Genomic DNA, 24,814 nt, shown 5'->3' on the forward strand with positions numbered 1-24,814 from the left:
CTTTTTAAAATATTGAACATGCTGTAGGCTGAATTCAAAATCTGAAAAAAAGCTTTCTCGTTTCAAATCGTACAAATCAATTTTACTGCAAAAGCAAACCCGAGTAAATGTCTCCAGAGTAAGTGGGTACAATTTGCCAATCACCAGCTGTTGCGGTTGCTTCAAATATTCACCAAATATTACGATGCATTTTTTCGTTGACTGCGGCTGAATGCACCAGTCCGAGTCGAATAAGCAGTGGGAGAGGCGATTGCTCGATAGCATAATCTCGTTGCCAAAGTACGTGATCATAAATAGATCGGATATGAAGTAGAAGAAGACAAGGAAATAGATAAGCCGTTCCAATGAATCGTCACCGATATTCTATAAAAGATTGAACAAATAAAAGCGTTTGCGAGTATATCGTGAGTTCCATACGCACAAATGCCAGACAATAAACTGAATTACAGATGCATAGGCCACTAGTTCCGAACTGAATGAAAAATATGTTTGAAAAAAAGGACTCCACATCATTCGTCAATCTAGGAAATAAAATTGATAAACCAGATAACCGACTATTACAATGCAACATAGTTACACACTTCCTTGAATGTAGATAAGTGCCAATTGACGACTTGAGATCTTCAGAAAAATGATTGTGCATCTGCTTTTCCGGCACCTTTTCATTTACATTTTTGTTCACTCGTCCCAAATTCTTCAACTCACTTCCCAGCGCTTCATATCTCAAAGAACAACTCAAAAGTAGATACCAACACATGACTGTAAATATCAGAGCGACGACTGACAGATAAGTTCCAATTAACATAAAAATGATTGTGATCCAGAATGCAATTTCTTTGTTCCTGTAATCCAAGGGAAATGCAATTTCAATAAATATTGTTTTCTGACTTCCAATTAACGGTAAGCCTAGAGTTGATAAGAAGGCAGCAAAAGCTGAAGCACTTATAAAGACAAACACAAATTTGACGAATCCTCGAAGTTTGTCGGTGGAACACTTGTAGTCGTCACCATTTCGAATCGAAAAGACACAAACTCGATGCAATAAATCTAGAATTTGGTTCTGTTTCCAAATTAAAAGCCAAAGTTTTACTGTCACGACCCCAGCTCCCACTGATACGTCTGCTAAGAATATAGATTGGTACTTCATATCGTTTTCGATTGCTCCAAAAGCTAATGACAACACGAAAAGTGCGTGCTGAATGGAATAAAACAATTTTATTCGCATCTCCTTGGCTGAAGGTTTATCTCCGCGATGCCAAACGCCAATCAGATAGAGGCAAGGTATTATCAGAGCAAAAAATTTGTGAATTTGAATGGAATGCATTCTTAAGACGTGTTAAACGTTTGGAAATAAAAGCAACACTAAACCGACGTGGCAAAAATCCAGTGCATTGAATCGATAAATAAATGGAATCGATTTACTGTCCTTTAAAATTCTAATTACAAGACTCGCATGTCTACTGTCAAGTCATTGCATTTCGTAATATTGTCCTGATACACTCTCTCTAATTTAGTATATAATTTACCTCAACAGTTAATATTTCATGCTTTATAGGGAAATCGTATGATGTGCAGAAATTTTCATGTTGTACCGCAAGTTTATTTAAGAAAAATATCGGGCCGAGCGTCGTTAGCTATGATTCCATCTAGGAACCGCGCAGTCGAACTTTTTCGACTCTTTTCGAAAGTTAAGTGAGGCTACGTCTGAAAGTACTGTATCTTGAAAATAGCTATTATCGACGACACGTTTCTCGTGTGTAAATAAAAAGTCCAATCTTTCAAATTTTTGTTCTCCTATTATTTATTAGTTTTATTTGTAACGATAGTGATTGTCGGTTTTATACAATAATTTTTATTTTTATTTCTTTAAATGTTCTTCGATAAAGAATACACAATCAGAATTAATTTTCAATCAAACAACTTATTTTTTGTTACTTTACATTAAAATCTGTTTATGGTTGTAAATTGTAATTTAAACTTATGTTACACTTAATGATACAATTTGACTCAAATGTTTTTTTCATAAGTTTTCTTTCATCCTAATTTATGTTGCGATGTTTTCGCTCTGATATTTAATTTAGATGCAAATAAGTTAAAGTCGAATAATGAACCAATAACGCTGAACAGTTTGTAGTGGGTGGGCATTGTATGTTCAATTTGTCGGTGGCTCAAATTATTATTTTTTCTTTGAAATCATCATGTTGTGATAATTTTGCGATGATATGACTAGTAAAACGAATTCATTTAGAAATGTTAAAAGTGATATCTAACTTGGTATTACGTTTTCTTCATGATGGAGAACCAAATACAAATGCCATTAGTTTGATATACTACACTTTCAACATCATTTACTGCAAATATACATGCTACATGCGTCAAAAATCGTAGTTTTCATGTTTTAAGCACATCTTTCAACTCCTTCAGCATGTAATAACAATTGTGCACCTGTGTCGAAATGTTCATTTTGACGAGTGTGATAAGCCAAAGGTGCGGATCATAATCCAACTCGTCAAAAGGAACATTTGGACATAGGTGCATATCAGTTTTTATGTGTCGATGCAAAGATAAACCCAAATGCCCTCTACGAGCTGATGCATAATGTTATTCTTATCACACAGAGACATATAAAATCCATTACATAACCAGGGATAAAAAGATAAAAAGTCTAGTTTTCGTGTGATCAACCAAATTCATACGAAAACTCTACTTTTTATCTTTATTCCTGTTACGTAAATGACCATTGAATTTCTGAAATAGTTATTTATACAGCCGAGTAATAATTGTTTTTTTTTAGCACTAGATGTGTAGATTGTCACTCGAGGTCGTAGGCCGAGTGTGACAATACACTAAAAAAGCATTTATCATCGAGTTGTATACAACTTTTTTCGCAATGGAAAGTCCTACTTTTTGTGACTTGTTGCGAAAACTATTTTTAATTCCTCTTCAATCAGTCACTTAGTAGTTCCTCGAAGTTACATGACAAATTTATTACAATGTTCACAAGTAACGGATTTAGCACCGAAAGCCTCAGGGCTTAATAGTTGATATTAATATTAGATCTACGATGTGATTCAGAGAACTGGTGCTAGCAACTAAAGCTACAAATGGTGACCAAAAAGTAACATCATTCGTAATTCACAGTTTTATGAATTTTATCAAAATAAAATAACAGTTTCAATTCTTTTAGCTGTGAATTTGTGCTTCTATCTATGAATCAGGATAAAACTTTGCTAATCTATTATTTTATATTATATGTCCTCTTATTCAATAATCAACAATTATCGATAATCGATAATTTTGTCTATCGTGATCAAGTAAATATCGATAGTCGATAATCATTGATATTTTGATAAAATTATCAAAATATCGATATTTTGTTAGAAGCGAAAAATTCACGATAATTTACCAATATATAGATTGTGGATTTGAGCACTACTTCACAGACAATATGCTGACTCGTATCAAAACAAACCATTGCACTTTTTCGTTTTTGAAGATTCATAAAAACAACAGCCACAAGAATACAATTATTAGGAGTATCGGCACCCAAAATGCTGGTTTCCTCTTAGAAGTAGCATTTTCATAGAAAAGCGACATCTCGCCAACTCTCGAGTGTAACTCTATGGCGTAGTCCAAAATGTAGAATAGTGTTTGTAGAATACAAAGAAATAAAGTGTGAATTTGACACAGAGAGTTGAGAGTTTGTTTGCTAGAGAGAGTATTGGTTCGGCACAAGCTTGTTTCATATTAAAAATTTACTGTGACGATTTGATATTTCATCAAAACAAAATTCATTGAATCAGTGAAAACTGAGTAAAAAATACTATTTTAATGTTGCAAACTTTAGACCTCATGTGGAATTTGGGTGGAAATTTGCGCAAATCACATATTTCAGGAATTTCAGTGGAAAATCTTTTCGGTGTTACGTTTTTTACGGTCATTTTGGCTGAGTCTATCGCCAGTATTGGCCCGGTTTCTGTTCTGACTTTACGTTCCGATTGTCTTACTGCTCGTACTAAACAGTGTCGTTGCTAGTGTAACCACACAACGGAGGTAAAAGAACAAACTCTTTTCGACGAGAATAAGCGATCGTTCTGTACTCTGTAACTGAAAAATTCTGTTTTTCAAATGTTTTTTTACTATACAGATTTTTTTAACGAGCTAGCCAGCCGATGGCGACTAAATATTTTACAGATACTATTGCAATTAGACAGTGTGATAATTAAAGAATCAAAAAGTTATGGGTCCAGAAAAAAGATCATGTCTTCTTTAGATGTCAAAAAAAAAATTACTCACAAAGCCCCCCAGGAAATGAGTCATTACTTCATTTACATTAGCGTTAAAACTTGAAACTCAATTCCCGGTAGCTTATTCACTAAATAACTTACGTAATTGTTTAAAAGTTTGTATTTTGCCTTGTGTGGTTGCATCCCTCTTCTTTGGCTCGAGCTGCCAATCTCTCTTGAGCAATATATTTCAAGTATCGTCTTCAATCAATTTTTTATGGTCGACGAATCTACAACAACACATTTTCGACAAACATTTTCCAAATTCAATGTGGAATGTTGCAAAGAAAAATGTAAATGTTGAGTGATTTCTTCTGTTTATGATGTTGTGGTTTCGTCTCATTATGTTTCTCAGGTGCAGAAAACGTAGTTTGTCATTCATGATGAAAGTGGAATTTTTCAATTGATGGTAAATGGATGTGAAGACAGAAATTTTTTCTGGATCCTTAACTTTTCAGTTCTTTACCCATCGCACTCATTTCATCGATAATAAAAGTGCGTGCAATAGTGTCCGGTGAAAATTTTGACAGGTGGTTATGAGCAATGAATCCTTTGCAAATTTGTAGCCTACATTTAGGCGAAAAAATATTAGTTTTTTGATGATTTCTCTGAACCAAGATCTTTTCTTTTGAAAAACTAAAACCATTACTGCTCGATTTCCACTTACCAAATAAGTAATAAGTGTGAGAGACGAAATTGAATTTTTTCAGTTTTTGCTTTGTTTACTTGACAGCTTGCTCACTCACGGCTCTCTCGGTCGGAATACTTTTTGTTGAGTGGAAAGCATACTTAAATCATTCAGAAATGTGTTACATTTAAAGGAAAAATTAGTTTGTGGGCGATAACTTAACCCATTTGGAGAAACCTGAGAAGATTACATAAACTTATACGAAGGTTTAGGTTTCTCCTAGTGGGTCATCACATACAAACCAATTTTTCCTTTAAAAGTAACACATTTTTCCGTGCTTTAATGATTTTACTTTTTCAAAAAAAGATGTTGGTTCAGATAAATCATCAAAAAACGAATATTTTTCCGCCTAAATGTAGGCTACGAATTTGCAAAGGGATCATTGCACTTAAGCTAAACGAATAATTACACAACGATCTCTACAACATGTGCACAACTTTGGAATATCGAAATTTTACCGAACATAAACTGGCACACCAATTAGCACAGCCCAGCGCGGCTACGAATAAAACGAAATTCATTTCTATCTAGGAAACGTGTGGTTGGCTTATTTATTTATTTAGAATAAACGTTACTGACTATAAGTGTTTCTTTAACGTTTTTAATGTTTTTTTTTTTCAAAACTTTTTATCAATTCTCTATCTAGTCTACACATAAATATTCAATTCATTTCTTATACGATTTAATCTAATGTCCTACAACTCTTTTTCGTTAATAATTTTCTTTCCATTTTTTTTGTGTGATTTGATGTCATTTCTTTGTTTGTTTTATTTTTAACGATTAAAGTTATAAAAAATAATTTATTTTTTTGTTGTTTTTAGAGGCAGTAGGTTTATCTGGTAGGAAGGTTACGAATATAATTTTGTTTAAATTGTTTAAGAAAATAGGAAATATTATTTTGTCGAAAAATTTTTGTGTATAAGTTTTTGTTCACCGATTGATTTAGCCTAATATTTAATAAGAGACGTAAAAGGGCACATTTGCAACCTGTGACAGAACATCTATCAATTTGATTAATCATAAATTTACTCAATTCATTTTTCCACTCTTTTGTTTTGTTTTGTTTACGTAAATATCCTAGTCTACCTATACTTGTTCCACTATCCTACTTACAAATTATCAAATTGGTCAATCAACAAACACACGTGCACTAATAATATTAATATTGGAACCCTTCCACCCGGTGCGCTCGCGTGTATTACACATTTTCCGGTTCCGGGAATTTATTCTCACAACATTTGCACATCAACGCACTCAGACGGTGACTGAAACAGCCCATCCAAAGCACCGAACCGGATGCCGTGTCCAATCCACTTGCCGTTGAAGTGAGATCATCACTTTTCTGTCAAATATAATTACCGTCATCGTCGTCGGCACGGCAACTGTCCGCCTCCGGTTTGGCCGGACTCATCGTTTTGTTGCTATTACTTTCAGTCAATCGATTGTTACCGTCACAGCTACCGGCACTGCTGGTGCTGCATCGGCCCATCGGTACGTCTAAGCTAAATGCACGATTTCGTGGAATACTTTGCTTATTGGTTACGGTCAACGAATGTCGATTGGTCAGATTGACACAGTACTGGCCTTTCACCGTGTCGGCATTGTTATTTTTCAGTGCAATTAAATTGGTCGGCAGTGGTGTGACACGTTTCGGATCTTTTTCGAAGCTAAAACTAAATCGACTAAAGCTAAACTGACGCAGTCTCGACATAAATGTTTTCGATTCATTGTAACAACGATTCGGCTGTACACTCGTCGATGTCGGTGCAACGCCTTGGTTGGGGCTTACGCAACATGGGCTTTGGTTCATATTCTGTAGATCTTCGATCGGCCGTTTCGTCGAATCTGGTGTAGGTTTCTCGGAACAATTGTCCATGCGATTGGTGTAGATCACTTCATTGTCCAGGCTGCGATGTTGACGATTGTATGCCATTGAATTTTCATCGGATCCCTGCTGTATTCCATCCGATAGCCGGCGACTGTTGTATTGATCCAAACTAACAGCTTTGCTGACACCGAAGTACGTTCGGTGATAATTGTGTATGTTGCCATGAGAACCGCGGGATCTGTGGCCCAATTCACTGATCATTGATGGCCTCTTCTCGCGACTTCCTTTCCGAGAGTTTGGTTGAGAGTATTTGTTACTGGCATTACCTTCCGTGTTCACTTTAAACTTAGATGTTTTCTCAGCCACCTGAAATCGAAAGAAAGACCAAAAATCAATTCCTTGATTCGAAATCGTTATTTAGTCAAATTTTACGTACTTCCACCTCCGTTGCTTCTTCCGAGTCACCACTTTCACTGCCTTCGGGTAGGTCATGCAGTTCAGCTGAAACGCAAAGCTGTTCATCGACTGATGTACGGGATACCGATTTTTGCGACGGCAAGCTTCGTCGCGAACGAACGCTTATACCAGATTGAGATCTGGGTAGTTGAGGAGAGCCTTGCTCTGAAGACACATAGTCCTCAATCAACGATTTTCGCGTTTTCACTTGGGCATCGTTGAGTTTTCTGTAACGGTTCACACAATTTCAATTTAGACTATCTTTCCAATTGCAGTTGTCATTTCATACTTATAGTGATCTAGAGCGAACTTTGCCGGATTGATGATAAGATCGACAACTTCTGGTAATAGTTGTCCCAATGCTTCGAACAGTGGCAATAGAACCAGTCCAATGAATCTTACTTGGCTTCCCGGCTTACTAACTTTGTCCGGATCCATGAATGGCGTCACTGGGAGTCCTTCCGATTTTTCAGCAGCACTCTGGGCGAAAAACTCTTGCAACAGGCGTTCCAACCAAGGTTCTGCAATGTCCAATGGTCGGGCCTCGTTTGATATGTCGGCCACTTTTATGAGTACCATACAGAGCTGCAAGAACACGAACATGATTTTGTCAGATGCACATCAAAGTACTCCGAAAAATATACCAACCAAATTGACGTGCGATTGATTGGAATAATCAAAATTTGGGCTAATTTCTTGGAATTGTGACAGTATTTCGTTATGTCTGGCCATGTCAGTGGCCAAAATGCACCGAATGATGCCCTCACGAATTTCCCTAAAAAGATAGGAAAGGACAGGCGATTAATGAGATCGGTGCGGCACGTTTTCTTAGGTCTATTGCAATTTTAGTTGTGATTCTAAGGATGCTAGTCAAGTCGTTTGAATTCTGATTGGCTTCCTAAGCCTTGAAATTGAAACTTCTCCTAAATGGATACTCGATCAGATCTCTTTGCCCCGAAGAGTAAATAGTCTCCAATAATTCCACGTGCGTTGTACTTGCATTTGATAAAACAACTAATCTTTAGGCCAATTTGTAGACGAAAAAGTCATCTTGTCATCTTTCGTTAAAAAAAGCGTCAAAGAACAAAGAAAGTTTTGGACAAGATACGTTTCGATGCTTAATGTGTTTTGAGCTTAATCCATCTTGTTTTCAGATCAGACTTAGATCATTTTCGCAACGAGATCATTGCTTAAACTTTACATACTACCAAAGAACTGATGGTTTTACTTACTTAAACTTCTCCTTGCTAAAATTCTTAAAAATATTACAGTCAGGATTTTCCAGCAGTCGAAAAGCAATTGAACAATGATGATTTTCTAGCGGCGATATGTCATTGTACCTGCGAACGAAAAAACATGAAAATTTTGCGTGATTGCCCCTATAGCCTCTATTGGATGTATAGAATCGTTACCTCAGTGCCAATTCGGTTCGAGCGTTTATCTGATAAATATTGTTGTATCCAGGATGGTCGAGATCATGGCATATGCATGACACCAAGAGAATTAAAATTTCTAGATCACCCAACCGTGAGGCTAAGTTCGTATGCCAGGAAATAGTGTACATCTGTTGAAATCATAAACCAACAAATAATTTATGGTTCATTGACTCGGGATGCCACACATACCATTTGGGCAACACAGAAACTGTGCCGAAAATTGTGGAACGGTACCGAGTTGTAGTGTTTGTAAACTTCATACAGCCATTCCCGCAGCGTTGACATCGGTATGTTGAACTTTTGCACCAATTTCGTTTCGGTAAACATTGCCTGCATCAAATTCAGAACGTCTTCGTCTTCCCATACGTACGAATCAAAGTCGGGCAAACGCAGAGCGGTCAGCACTTCGTCGGATAGTGTTTGGTCACAGATTTCGAGAAAACGTTTCTTCACTTCCGTATGGTTTGGCAGACTAGTTTTACGATGGGGAGGACCGACTGGACGATTCGTCAAACCTGTTGAAGTGGTAGAAACATTGAATGTTAGTGATTTATGTCGCATAACACTAGATTGGCTCTATGGTAACTGTCTTATAATACCACGTCCGGACTGGCCGCTTCATGATACTAGTGCAAGAATGGGATTTCGGGTGGTGAGAGTTTTTTTTATTTTATTGTGAATGAAGCGCTTTAAAAAAAATATATTTTGCATTCAACGTCCGAATGGCTTTTTCAAGCCAGTCCGACTCTGTATAATATCGAAATCGATTACAGCGACTGCTGATAATTGAAAGATCGGATCCAGTAAATATATTTGTGCCGACACGTTTTGAAGTGACCTACGAAACCGATGGTGATTAAGTGAAATATTACAGAGCATTGAACCGGTAAATAAAAGAACCCACGTTATTTGGACAGCCCATTTATCAAAACGAAAGAAATAATTTCAATGTAAGAAGATGAGCCAAAAATTATTCAAAGCTCGTTCGTCGCTGATACTATACACGGTGGGTATATAATAACGCTCCGCGTGTACGTAGCGATTTTCGGAAACCCATAACCATCATTTAATCACAATATTTGTTCATTCGTTCATTTCCCATGTAAGCGTTATACCTCATTTTCTTTCCGCAAGTCTACCCATCGATGTGTTCGGTGCGAAACCACAAGATTATGATGTACTGCATACGGGGAAAATAACGTTCGATCCCCTTGGTGTTCATTAAGTGACACGTTTTATCGTCATCTCGTGAATACTAAATTATTTATGTAATACACGACATGACGAATTCAAAGCCAACATAATAATGCACGGCCACGCCAACGAACCGGCTTTATTGAGAGGAGGGAATAAGACAATTTGGAAATATCAATGCGATATTGATTGAGCGACTTCAAAGAGTTATACCAAAAATTAATTAATTGAGAAATTAATATTTCATCGTAAGCTCATCTATAAAGTGTAACGAAAGACGCTTTTGGAGGTATTTTCGGTGGGTTGTAATACCAGGAAAAAGTAATTAGATTTTTCCGGAGGAAAATGATACGTATACATTTTCGCTTGACGTCCTAATCTTCACCATAATTTCGTAAATTTCGTTACGGCGATGGTATGCTAGACTTACGCGTACAGAATTCGTAAAACCATTTTTATCGATGAAGCGAATTTCGGTAGTAAGAGAAACAGAAATGGTGATGCGATTAATTTTCCGTTCTGCTTAATTTATTACAACAGAGTGACGGCGGGAGGTGACTTAGTGAAAAGGGTTTCTACACGTTTCAGCTGTTAGCCAAATAATGGTTATCTGTGTTCTGGTTTTTTGGGTGATCGTGTACACGGACAAAATTCTTTAAACTTAGTTAATGAAAAGTCATTATTGGTCAGTTGAAAGACGTACCGAAGGGTAAATAACTGTTGGGATTATGTTGGCATTGAATGGGAAGTGACTGTCCCTCGAAGTTGTAACATAAATGACGACTCGTTGGAAGGGTTGTGGTCGTATACCCTTGTCAAGCAAGAATGACCAAAACTAATAAACTTTCTGATACATCAGAACATATCCACGACCTGCGAATGAACAATGAACTCATATGGCATGAAATGACGTTATTTCTATACGACTCCGTTCAACACATAGAGTTACACTCTATGGTTCAACATTATTTCGTTCCCCTTCTGTTATCAGCAGCAACGATAGAAGTATGCGAAGACCTACGGTGAATCTGAACTTTATATACCAAAATGAATGTTAAAACATATGAAATATCAAACTCGAGACTTTAACCAACAGAAGTAAAAGATTTTAATGTTATATCACGAAGCACTTGTCGTTTTAAATGGGTTAAGTGAAGCAAGACCAATTTTTAGTGGGATCGTACTAGCAATGTCATATTTTTTTGATCCCTAACAGGGACATCACATATCGTAGACAGAATGCAATTGATTTTTTTTAAGAGGGTCTGGCTTGCCTGACATATCAACATGTGTCGAAGATAAACAAATGTTTTATATCATTCCAAATATAGACTTGATCAGGGTCCTTTGGAAACAGGAACTTGTGGGACTCGTAATAAAACAATTTTCTATGAGAATGAATATGTAATATTAAACACACTTCTACATCCATCGATTGGCAATGAATTGAATAATCGTAAATCTAACCGAGCCAAATGTAGTGAGTGTGGCGAATAAACTTTCGGCAGTGATGCCAGCGTAATTATTACCTGAACAACAAAATTTCCCATAAAGAACCGTGCCCTCATAAGGGACTCGAGGTGACGTTGGCAACTGGCCTTAAATAGTATAATGACAGGATGTTACTATCCCATTTACTGGTTAAAACACAGAAACAGAAAATGTGTCGAATTTCAAAGTTCCGTGCGTGTACAATCAGAGAAAATTAAAAATCGGCGCAACAATAATTATAATTCACAATTATCCAATGATCTCATGGCTCCCTGCGAATGATTCATTACATGAATTAATGATGCATTCTATGGCTTAATCACAAATCCTTGATTACCTCATGTAATGAATTATTTTCGGAGCCTCTAATGTAAATTCTAAATTCTAACATAGAGGGTTCCAGTTCGCTATAACAAAATCGTCGTTCGCCCGCATCCTCAACTGTTCGAAAACTGTTGCTAACTATTCGAAATGGAAAACAGTTTGTTGTCTTGTGAACATTTTATAATCAGCCAATATTTCATTAAAATCTATAAAAAAGTTAGGAATTTGCGAAATCGCCCATTTCCATAAGAACTAACGTAGAAAATGTCAGTTAAATTCTACAGTGTATTCAAAAGGAGAAGCGTAAAGAGAGTCGTCTTAATCGTAGCAAATGTGATGGAATGCACGTGGAACGAATAAAACGACGGAAACAACACCTTTTCATGGGTCATACATAAATGACGTCCACCTTTTTTCAGTGCTCATTCATCAATATCGAGAGTGAAATACTGGCAGCACTGAATAGTGTGTCCGCTAAGGCAAAAGATTGCGCAAATTGAGGTAAAATTGATTTTATGATTTTATTATGATCTGTATGGAATGCTGATTCCAAAATCATCAGGGGCAACTCCGGCAGCTCACTTGTTCCGCCGGGAGTGGCCGTTATGTCACCTTGGCTTCACTGAATTTTTATGCCAATTTCCAAACAGATATCGATGTGGAATAAGCGGTAAAATATTCTTAAATGTTCAATGTTTTTTTAGAATAATTTTCTTGTTGACAAAAATATCCAAAATGGCCGAAAAAAATGGCGGAAGCTAGAGGTTAATTTTTTTTCTGATTAGAGCCTTGAAATCCGATCGAAATACTAAAAAATCCCGAAAACTTTCTTTAGGAAGTTTGTAGCCAATTCAAAATTCTTTACTTTACGCTTTAAAAAATTTAAATCGGTCAAAAACTTCAAGAGATATGCCGCCTAGAGTGCACTTTTTCATAGGGTATTTCATAGGGTATGTCAAAAATAATTTGTCAATTTTTTTGGTTATTTCGTTTCTAAATGACATGTAATGGTAATATAAGTAAGTCCTGCACATTTTTTTATTTTCGAAAAATGTTTAGGTACCCAGAATACGAAAAAACCGAAATATCTCGGCACCCTTTGAACCACCCTGCAGCGCACTCCATTTATTTTACTGTCAAAAATTTAATTTTATCTGGAACTGTAATTCATCACCTTTGCAACGATACTCCACACGACATATTTGAACAAGAATTGAATTTTTGGCTGAACCCCAGTAGTAATCCTTGCGGAAGACACAATTACTGTTCAAAAATGTGAAGTTTTGTATTGTTTTGAAAAAAGTGGATAAGGCTGAATGATCACAGGGCCCTCAACTGTACTGTACATAAAGTCAAGGGAGTAACCACTCTTTTGTGATTAACATAGTTAATCGGTTAATCAGTTAATAATCACCATGATTTTTGTGATTAACCACCATATTTCACTATTAATTGTAGTTTTGCGACGATTCACCCAGTTAAATGCTGGTTAATCACTGATTCGTCATCATGTTAATCACTGGTTAATCATGTTATTCACATCAAAAAAGAGTGGTTTCCCCCTCGTATATAGTCAGTGTAACCTTAAAGTGCAACCCTACCATCTGTATCAATCCACAAATAATTCACAATTGTCCAACGATCTCATTTCCATAATATACAATACCCAACAAAAGAGTTGCAATTTCAATTTTGAATGCTTTTAATGTCCCAAAACTCCCAAAAATTTTCATCCCACTTAACACTGTTTGAATAAAGTTGTCCACCCATTCCCGTAAAACCCACAGAAATTACCCAAGGCAACCGTAATTAGAGTGACATGAAATTAGCAATCAATAACTACTTAATTGGACGCAAAAATCGTTAAAATGCCCACATCTCCTCCACCCTCCGCCATTAAAACCATTTCCCTTTTCATAATAATTAAAACGATTGCACGACGACCGTATAGAACTGAATATAATTCAATTTTAATTCTATATATACGGAAAATGGCGGCACATAAACCTATATTATATTCAAATTCTTTGACACCTGCTATACCTACATCAATATTAATTTATTCCAGACTTTCATATAGTTCAGAGTTTTAGACATTTCAATTAGATAAATGAATAATCATGACTTTCTTCACATAAACACATAAATATACAATAAACGGATGTTTGTTTACGGTTTGCACAATATTTATATACCTTGAGGTAATGTTCATCTCAGGAAACAGATTTGGCAATTAAAATATCTGAGATTGAACGCCCAGTGTCAAGATAACAAAAATATGAAGCAGTGTCTACTGACGAAGATTTCATTTCCATTGTTCATTATGACACCAACCGTCAATCCCAGCAAAATATCAAAATGTTCGCTATGTCTAAGTCAAAACAGTGTCTTCAACTTACACAGCCAGTTCATCTTCTCCGTATATTCAATTTTCCGCTGCAGTTCCTTTATTGTTGATATTAGAAATTCTGGTTTCGCTTCCGCCAAGTCACACATTGAAAGTTTCACATCCGGCACCGCATGCATCGTCTGTTCACCACAACATTTAACTTTATTTAGTATGCGGTCTGGTTTTCCATTACTGGTCACAATCGGCTCAGTTGACAATTCACATTTCTTGGCGCTGGAATTTTCATCGTTCCTCGCATACGAAGTGCTAACTTCCGATTTTCCACTGTTACTCATATTTTATGTTAGATAATGTTTATAACAAAATATTGTCCCGTACGTAGATGCTCACAGATGCTGTGTTTGATTGGCATAATCCTAATTGAATTTTCCTTTTTCTGTTTTTTTTTTTGTCTCGTCGACCTGCAGTTTATTCGCAATGTGGTTCCCGTACGATCGTTTTTTTTTCTCTCGTAAAAACCTTTTATTTTATATAATCTGAATGGGATATGTTTCGGATTTGAACGTCATTTGTGTATTTGCATAGCTCGTTTCAATGTGTTCTCATATGATTGGTCGGTACACCAATCATTTTCAAAAGTGATGGAATATCATATAGCTTAGTATTCTATATAGTTGTTGGTCGCTTTGCAAATTATTTAATTAAAGGAAACAATGACGATGCTAGTAGATTCTATTTACGTTCCGGTAAATTGTTTGAATTGCAGTTGAGGATATCTGAATTAATCATCTGAAACAGAAAGGAAATAAATTTTTAATTAATTGCAAACATATTTGACTGAACAGATAGAGAAAATATAAAAAAAAGTAAATTCTCAACACCAGTTAAGTGGAACATTTAATGTATGGCATATAAATACCATGCTTTTACAATTCATTATTAATGTACAGTAACAGTTCACAAACATCCTTTGTCAAGTTACTAAATGATAATATTTAGTGTACGGTTTTTCGATAAAACTTAAAAGACAATATAAGTTTTCAGCGAAGTACAATTTATCACTGGCTGGAGTGGGAAAAGTTATTTTCACAGAGACGTAAAATGAATAATGTAAATTCAAATGTACCAGTGGTGGAGCTTTCATTGTTCATGTAAAATACGATTTAAATTGGTATTGTGACATTACGGGCCGCACTACGGGCAACAACTGACGCAAAAACATCGTATTTGTATATTTGCTTTTAAAGAGCTTTCGAAAGCTTTAAGCTTCTGTTGCATTACACTGAAATACTCCAATTTTCCAATGGAAAATGTTTCAAGCCTTCGAAAGCTATCCAAAGCGCTCATAATTTGTGATACGTTATTTGGCTTAACACAGCAGACAAGTAATGTGCGTTTAAAACATCATTTCGTTGCAAGAATCACGCAAAACTTACTTTGATGTCGAACTATTTCAAAATGATTTTTTATAATACCCTAGGGCGAACCAATTACATATTAGATGTACGGATCCTTAGGGATTGTACTTTGCACCAAGCTCAGGTTTTGTAATAAGTATAAACTACGAGGTATGGTCTGATGTCACCGTGGAGGACACACCGATTTTAAAGACGTATTCAAACGCACTCATTTTCATACTATTTTGACATGAATAATGATATTCATTCATTCATTGAGGCTTTGCCCTTTCGGGTATTATGAACTCGAAGATGAGCATCTCATATCTTTAGATGGCAAGCGCCTTAACGAAATCGGAAAGCTTCCCTGGAAGAGGTCTACCAATACTCTAATTTAATCTAAATGACGATCCACTAACACATTTCTCTGCGTCAACCGTCGACTTCGAAATGTCAAAAAATCTTGTTCGATACAGTAAGTGCGGGTGTCAATGTTACGAAATTTGAAAAATGACTTTTTGGTACCTCTTCAAAAAATCTTTGTTTACATTTTTGAACTAGCAATTGACGAACCCATTATTTCGACGCCACTGCCAGTAGCTTTAAATTTCCTTTAGTATGTTCTGGCAATGACACTTGCTAGATGGAAAAGTTATTGTTTGTGTTGCCGGTAAAATATTCGCATCTCAAGTTGGGAAATTGAAAACATTGCTGTAATTGCTTAAAGTTATTCGTTGAATTTTATACTTGAGAGTATTTGTTGAAAGGAGTGAAATATAAATGATTACAGTTACAGTATGGACTCCGAACTGTGGAAGTATAATTTTCGTACAAAAAACGTGTACTCGTACCTATAGTTTTAAGGTACCATGTGAAAAAATAATCCCTCTATACTAGTACCGGCGACAGGCTGTTTTAATAGTAGTTTTCATTGAAGGAGGGAGGCAGGCAGCGGGTTTTCATGAAGAATCAATGTGGATATATCAGCAAAAAGCATTAGAAACTATTTGTTCGACGAGGTAGGGTTAGAAAAACTCTTCAATTGAAAACTTACAGCGTTCATGGAATGAACGCTTTCCGTGGAAACTCAACATACATGTAATGATAACTTTCCGGATGATCCAGCGCAATAATGCGTACTAGCTTGTGGATTTCTTATTTTTACGATTGTGGAGTTCTCAGCTTGAGTCGAAGGTTGAAGTCTCCAACTGGACAACCACATTAACTTAAATAACAACCGCATTAGCCCAAATAACAACCTCCAAGCCAGTACGTAGTACAATTTACTCGAGAAAACCACCGAAAACAAATTTTAACGCTACTGTCATTGACGTATATCTATAGAGTGACAGATGTGAAAACGGTTTCTGCCACTGAGTTAATATAACAGCATCTTGCGATGCGTTGTATTCAATAGGTTTCTTCCAAGGTCGTTCAAAATATAGAGGCCAACACAATCTCGCTTTGAATTTTCAATGAACTTTGTTTAAGTTGTGGTTATGTTTGCTTCTGTAAATGACGGTCGGTTGTTTTCGGCCTGTCAAAAATTCGTTTCTGAAACCTATAAAAACCACATCACATCCAGGCCATGAAATCAGTGGCTAGAAAATGATCAAACTCTACAAAGTAAGTCATACTCATACATGTGCAAGTCTAGTGAATTATAAATGAAATGAAAATGAGAATTTGCAATGATGTGACAGATTCTGTTGCTATGATTTTGTAATAACTAATTGACACAGCGTAAGTTAACTGTAAATTCAAATTAAAAAAATTCAAAGTTTGAAGTTTAAATACGAACTGTCGGATTCTTTATTTGGTATTCACAATGTAACAGTTTTAGCACAAATTGTGAAGATGATCGAAGAAGCACTATCGGAGTATTTTTGTAAACACAATTGTCGATACAACTTCTAATCATTTTCCTACCAACTTTCAACAAACCAATGTCTGTGAAGGCAATTGTGGTAAATATTTGAGAAACTATTCTGTTCCCACGAACTCAGTAAATCATACTTTACGAACGGCCCACTCAAAATTAACGACCAAATAATACACTTGTATTACACTGCTCCATAAATGTTCCCGTTTTTAATTGGGAAATTATATTCGAGGGATTTTTCCCAGTCCACTAGTATAATTTTCCTTTTACAAATATTTTAAATCACTTTACCATTGTAAGGTCGGAATTGGTACCAATTTGACGAAAATATTGGTAAAATGAATTATTTTTGACGCTCAACCCAACTAAAAACTAATAACGCTCGAATATTACCATCCGTTTTTAATATTGACAACTTTGAAACGTTCTCTTCAGCCGAATTTTCGATCAATTTACGTTTGATTTGATGAGTTTAGAATACATACACTCTTCAAGCGACAAAGGTATATAAACAAATTTCGAACAGAAATTACAATTATTTTCGTGAAATAACGAGTTCCATGGCATTAAAGCCGATAACCAGGTGAATGTTTTTGAATATCTAATTAATAGTAAAAACGAACAGCAATTATTTTGATACCGAATTCGAATTACGCAGAAAACTTGTTTTTTAATCGCATTTTTCAATTGAAATTTACTATAAATTAACTGTGAAACTCAAGAAAAAGGTCACCCGAAATATTGGATTCGATTACGTAGGTACAAAACTACAAATCTACAAAACTATACTTCTATGTTTAACAGCAAGCAGATAATAAAATGTCCGGGTAGAGCAATTTCATACTCATAAACACGAGGAAGTGCAAGTTCGATGTAATTTCCTAAAATCTCCATTCTTAGTAGATTGTATCTCTGTTTTGTCACTAAATTTAACATAGTAATAGGAATACGGAGCAAAGTGAAAATTGGAATCTTACACATTTCGTGTCTTTATTCCGCTTCCTCACTCAACAACGGTGTAAATCAGGCTTTCGTTTTGCAACGAACTAATGTATTTAAATGGAAATTTAATTGACAATGTCGAATTAACCTTCAGACTATTAATTACAGTAATAAGCTACTTTAACACAACACGCGTTATCGTAATTTACGAGGAGCTTCAAAGTTATTACTTTCGGTAAAATATTTAAAAAATAAATAAATAATTCAATCAATAATGGATCAGTCACTAAAAAACAGAGACGGGAAGTAGCGAGAGAATAAATTCGATTGTTGTCAATTTTGTAGGTCGCATGAACTTCGCAATACCAAAAATTTTATTATTTCCAATTGAAATTGTCTACCTGTTGATGTAGCGTTGATGGTATTCTATTATAGTGCTCATTCGCCGACCGATATAAATGTCATAACTACTACAGTGAAGTTGGTTTCCATTCAAAAGGTTCTAGAAAACTACAAATTTTGTTATCTGCAGCCACGACAGCCAGTTATATTTGGTAACTGGCAAGTGTGTCCTTAATTAACAAAATACACGTTAATCATTTTGAAGTACAAGATTTTGTATTTGTACAGTCTATAATTCGTTAAGCATCGCTAAACAAAAAAGTACAAGACTTTATCGTTGCTCAACCCACTGTTTATAAAATGTATTTTGAAAAAAATTCTGAACAAAATTTGAACAATGAAAATTAAATTGCTTTAAAACGATGTAATGTATCGAATTTAGTATTATTTGTAATCAACCGCACAGCTTTCCATTGCACTGGTGCTGAACACTCGGTAGTGAACACTATAAAACTTAAATCTCTAATTATGTTACTTCAGTTTCAACTTGACAGATCAACCTGTTCGTAAAATTATTCTTGAACACGTTTACTGCTTCAGCACCGATACATCCAACGAAAAGCTAGTGCGGTCGACCACAATTCATGCTAAATTCGATCTATGTCTGCATCTCTAAACATCAACTGAGTTAATATAGTATGACCTGAATTTGACCTGTTCTGAGCGTTAATTGAAAAGTTGTGGTACATTCTCTTCAACATACGGAACACTAATTATAACATGCAGAGGAACATACAGGAACTCAGAACTTTGTCTTATGTGTATGAAGATAATTACGAAACGTTGTAATTTAATACACGAGATGCGTTCAAGCTTCTACATGAAAATTTTAGCTAACAAACTCTCGGAATGAAATCCCGCAAACATCCTGCACGCATACAACAACGTTAATGCCTTGACTTACATTTAAATTAAATTTTTCACTGCAGGCAGTTTCATCCATATTTTTAATGGTTGAATGTAGCAGGCACGGAGCAACAAAATATAATCACTTTATCCCTACTGCAGGCAATAATTTTCCCTAGTAACTTGGTAATATGTTTCTGAATGGCTTAAGTGAAAATGGTGGAAAGTGTGAAATGTACACCACAGTTTGTGTTTTGCATTTTCCAGAAAGTTGTTTTACAAAAAAAAAGAAGATTCCACCCAACTCCACTGAAGCCAGGGCTTATTATTCTGAATTTTTTGAAGAACTTTTAATAATTTTAAGATTTTTTGAAATAAATTTTTAAGTTTTAAGAATTTTAAGAATCAAATTTTGTAATTTTGTAAATTTAAAAATTTCCAGCAGTTTTTAAGAATTTTTAAAGATTTTAAGAATAAACTTTCCGAAGAATAGGCCCTGCTGAGCATTTGCAGTTAAAACTTTCCGTTTTGTCTAAGGCAGTATCAGTTTGATAACTTTTGTCTTGCGATACGTATAACTCCTAACCGAATCATGAATCTAATCTAAAACCACTTTAGAAATTTTTAATGAAAATTGTTTCCTTTCGTGTGAAATAAAATGCTTTCAATTGAATCACAAAGTACAACATTATTCTTCGTTGTGTTAAACACATTACACCTCATACCATACACACATTTTCCCTTATCATAATACACAAAACTTTTAAAAGTTTAAAGTATTAAATTATGAAGAACATGAGCTTTGAACTCAATTTCAACAATATTGGCGTTATATTAGGTGTTATATACCTAAAACGAAAATCTTGGCAAAACTTTTACCATTCGATGCGTGATAAGCAAAGACTTAGACACATTGTATCTGAAAGCATAACACGCCGATCCAATATGTATAATATAAAATAGGCATTAAACCAGAGCATAGAAGAAGAAGTAAAAAAACTTTTATTTTCGAACAAATTGACTATTTACAATGTTCCCTTTTTCATATTATTATACATATTAAATAACCACAAACCGAGTAGTTTATGATGCTGTTTAATTTCACCGTTCCTTACATTCATTATTCCATTGAGTATACATTTTATTGTCGTTAAGTGCTACACAAAAATGTGCGAAAAATTTGGTGGGAAATTTTTGCGATGGTATTTCAGCTTTTCAACTTCTTGTTCGGTTGCTCAATTGTTATTATATGGTATAAATACAGCTTCATATATATAACCACCCATCCCCCTCCTCATCACATATAAATATAGCTTGAAGCACACAGAAATATAATATTATTATGGGAAAAATTCACCAAATTGTTCCATTCTTAGAATATATTTTTTCCCCTCTCATCCCATGTATTATATGTTTTTGTGCTAAAGTTATAAATAAAATTTATCTTCAACAATGTCATGCATGGTATCTAACATTCCAACGGTGTTGGATGTATATAAATATAGATTTCGAAACGTCCTATATGATATAAATTGATCGGCAAAATAAAAGAAGAGCATCAACGGTGAAACATCAAAAACTTCTTCAAACAGTTTTGAAAATCATTTTCAAACGTGCAAAAGTTTTCGAAATCAATTTCATCGAAGAGTGAAAAGAACTTTTTTTTTCCTCCCTATTCTGTTCATTTCCACCTGATTGTTTCATTTTGTTTTTCTGCAACAAAGCCATGTAGCCATACAATGTGTACATTATGCCGTTGTATACGGACCAGAAACAGTAGAATCGACTGAATGGACATCCATTAGATTCGAGTGTAAAATGTTTGTAGATACGTTATATAACAATATATCATATCTGTAACTGGCCCGGATTGGATGTGAGTGCGGTTTTTTTGGTTAAATCAAATTTGAAATATTATTTTTTTTATGAACCGCGATAGTTTTGAGGATGACCAAATTGTTTTGGTAACATTACAACACCTTGTAGTTGTTTTGTTCGCATTGTATACAATGAGCCCGACATTACAATACATTCGAGGATTGATTCTGTAATATTTTTTGAGTTAGTACTGGCTGGAGTCCAAGGATATTCGCGGTACGAAATTCGAAAATGTGTGGATTGAAATAGCGAAACTAATCTGGCATTGAAAGATGAGGTTTATAACATCCTATTTGCTACTCTTGCGTCCACATATAAATTAATTGTCGACACTCATACTGAAAAGTATATCAAACGAATTCCCTCTGACCTCAGATGAGTGCCTATGTAAGGGTATTAAATTCCTGACAATTCCAAAAAAAAATCCAATTCCGGTCTCTGTCGAGATCTGATACATCTCGCAATGAATGGACTTTTTTACCTGTCGTCTCGGTCTCTGTTCAATCTCGTAAAAAATTACTAAAAAAAGGATTAAAAGTGGTAAAAAAATTACGAAATTTTTGAGAATTTAATTCTGCCTCCGATACCTGCAATGACAAGAGTTGAAAATCTCACCTGTAGCTAATTATTTGTCTACAGGTAACTTACATAATCTGGCGCAGTTGTATTTATTGTATATATTGCGACAGTGTGTACTCCCAAGATGTCGTTTAATCTTACACTACGGCTCCTTGGCATATAATATTCTTGTGTCTTCATATCCTACTCCGGAGCCAATGTTGAATATTTGAAAACAATTTTACAGTCACCAACATTCTAAATCTAACCAGGGCAGGTTAAACATATCAAAAGTCAGTTGCTTGCTTACTAGTTTTCCTTCTCATGTGGCAAGGAGTCCTTGCCAAGGAGAGCCGTACGAAATTAACGTGCCTTTACGTTAAACACGTGGAAATGTCAAAGTTAAAAAAGGAGAAGGAAAGTTCTTAGATTAGCCGGTTTTAGAATGTTAGTGACTGTATCTTATGTTCATCCAAAAATATTTGTTTTATCCAAAGTAAAGCTTTTTCGTGCCAGATAAAATCTGGAACTGTTTACTAAATAAAGCCAATACACACAAATTGAAACAATTCCTCGAAAATATTGACATTATTATGACGAACCACAAAGGGCAATTTCCTTTCACTTTTATGAGAAATGGACGGACAAATCTAAGTCTTGATTTGTGTGAAAAATAAATAAACTTATCACACAGCACCACTTGACAGCTCTCTATCTCTCTCTCTCTCTCACGGAGTACTTTTTGTTGAGTGGAAACCATACTTAACTCACTGACTAACAGTAGTGAATTAGGTACGTAAATGGGAATTTCGTAATTTCGTGATACACGTTTTTAATCGTACTTTCGGAAATGGGTGCTCAAGAAACATCCATACATATTTCAATACAGGTATCACGAAATTACGTAAATACGAAATGCCCAATTACGTACGCTATTCACCATTGCGACTCAAGGACCTAAACTTAAAATGTTACAAATGTAAAAGACAACCCAGTATAGTAATACCCCCAATGTAAAGTTCCTAAAAGCAATCTCAGATCTCTCTGACATTATTGCCCAACACGCCTCCAGTTCGGGCCTTAGCTAACACAACAAAAACGAACAAATTCATTGCCACATAGTTGTTGAATCTGTTATTTCCAGTTTTCCTTCTTTATCCTGACAAAGGATGAAAATCGTTTATCGTCCAGTTTTATTTTTTGTTAGATTTACCCGATTCGTTCCACATGAATCATTATTGTGTATCTCTTCCTATATTTTCCGAAACTTGAGTGAAACTGCTGCTGAGTTTCATTTTTAATTTAGCCGTATCCGATTGTGTTATGGGCCAGGGACACATTGACACACACACATATATTCGTTGCAGGGGGTATGTTACGTACGTATATACTGGGAATGTAAATATGAAGTGGAAGAATTTATTTTGAAGAAAAGATGATGTGAGAAATTGCGTTATTGTCCGGAAAATTGTAAAACGGCAAAATTTGTCGTTGTCTTGTTATTGTTATGCAAAACGTATACAATTCGTTTTGTTGGTTCGTTGAATGTTAGTTCTGTTTGCACAGAGACTGTATAGGGTTTTATTTTCTTCTTTGCATTGTTATGTACCAAAGTATGACAAAGTGTATATTATTGCGTGTGGACAATTATTTTTCAATCCGCGTCAATTCATAGGAGAATTTTCCATTTTCTTTTTTTTATATTTTTATGTTGGAGGAAAGCAAAAAAATTGTTTTTCTTAAATATATTATGCTGTGAATAAATGAGTTTTGTTATACTTTTGGATTACATTTCCGAGTGGGGGGATTGTCTTTTTTTTCTTGCCGTAAAAGATGGTTATAAAGCCGGTATAACCAGCACTGTATAATAAACTAAAGTTTCAACAATTTCGTTTCCCCGCACACACAAAAAAAGGAAAAATTAAAATGTTGAAGGATATTTTCCGTATAAAATAATGATAAAATATTCAATGACTTGGGCAATATTTGCATATCAATTTATTGTTGTGAAGAGAATACTTAAATTTTATTCGGAAAATATGCATAGCGATTTTCATTTTAAATATTTCGCATTAAATTTCAAATTACTTCTGAAAATTTGATGTCTTTTTAACGGAGTCAAGAGGCTGAGCTGTTCCAGGTTTTACAATTGAAAAGAAAATAATCGAACAAAAGGCTACATATCCATTTTGAAGAATATTTCCATCATTTTCAATATGTTTTCCGAGCAGAACATACTTTCGAATTCATCCAACCGTTTCAGATTTGAAAAATGAGCACACCGTCTCAGAAACATATTACCTGATAAAAGTTTGCAAAATGTGCACATCGTTACACATATATTCGACCAGTCGAAAAAAGGATTGTTCTGAAAAGGATCGATTTCCCTCTGATTTTAGCTTCTTTAAATTGGAATGATATACTGTAGATATCATTATCATAAGTCTATCGAAATATTTTCTTTTCAATTTTATTTTTCTACTTGTTGCACAATGGACGTTTTGAAGCAGTCTCCAGCTATTTTTATAAGATTTTCCTTTGATGCATTCTGTTGATTTCCAGGAAAAGTCATTGAAGTGTTGCATTTTTTTTTCTATCTCTAATCAATAACACAAAACATCACATCGTTTGATCAAAACAATTTTTTTTTATGTCCTCCCTATTACCGACGGTAAACAGTATATCAATAAAAAATAAACTGAAAATTCATTGAATGAATCAACATTGAAAGAAACATGAGTCCACTTTTTGTGATGCCATTTCTCGAAGCTTAAACACACAGCTTAGTAAGGCTTAGTGAAATTCAAAGGCTGATATAGCAATTCGTTGAGTATTACGGTAAAGATGAATGGCTAC

The 24,814-nt window shown here is 35.0% G+C and overlaps 1 protein-coding gene and 1 pseudogene across 9 annotated transcripts in view; both read right to left on the reverse strand.

The window, feature by feature from the left end:
- Positions 1–1,324, reverse strand: LOC119073794 (annotated as a pseudogene).
- A 4,241-nt stretch (positions 1,325–5,565) lies between these two features.
- LOC119073799 (high affinity cGMP-specific 3',5'-cyclic phosphodiesterase 9A) overlaps positions 5,566–24,814 on the reverse strand; it is an 84,838-nt gene continuing 65,589 nt past the window's right edge. For all 9 annotated transcript variants that reach the window (XM_037179607.1, XM_037179571.1, XM_037179590.1 and 6 more), the window contains 8 exons: positions 14,103–14,842; positions 8,884–9,209; positions 8,671–8,822; positions 8,491–8,598; positions 7,907–8,033; positions 7,548–7,843; positions 7,239–7,485; positions 5,566–7,168 (listed from right to left, as the gene is read on the reverse strand). In XM_037179607.1, coding sequence (XP_037035502.1) covers positions 6,320–7,168; positions 7,239–7,485; positions 7,548–7,843; positions 7,907–8,033; positions 8,491–8,598; positions 8,671–8,822; positions 8,884–9,209; positions 14,103–14,388 — 2,391 coding nt within the window. In that variant the 5' untranslated portion in view covers positions 14,389–14,842 and the 3' untranslated portion in view covers positions 5,566–6,319. The remainder of the gene's footprint in view (positions 7,169–7,238; positions 7,486–7,547; positions 7,844–7,906; positions 8,034–8,490; positions 8,599–8,670; positions 8,823–8,883; positions 9,210–14,102; positions 14,843–24,814) is intronic.

The sequence above is a fragment of the Bradysia coprophila genome, chromosome II (genome assembly GCF_014529535.1).
Source record: "Bradysia coprophila strain Holo2 chromosome II, BU_Bcop_v1, whole genome shotgun sequence".
NCBI lineage: Eukaryota > Metazoa > Arthropoda > Insecta > Diptera > Sciaridae > Bradysia > Bradysia coprophila.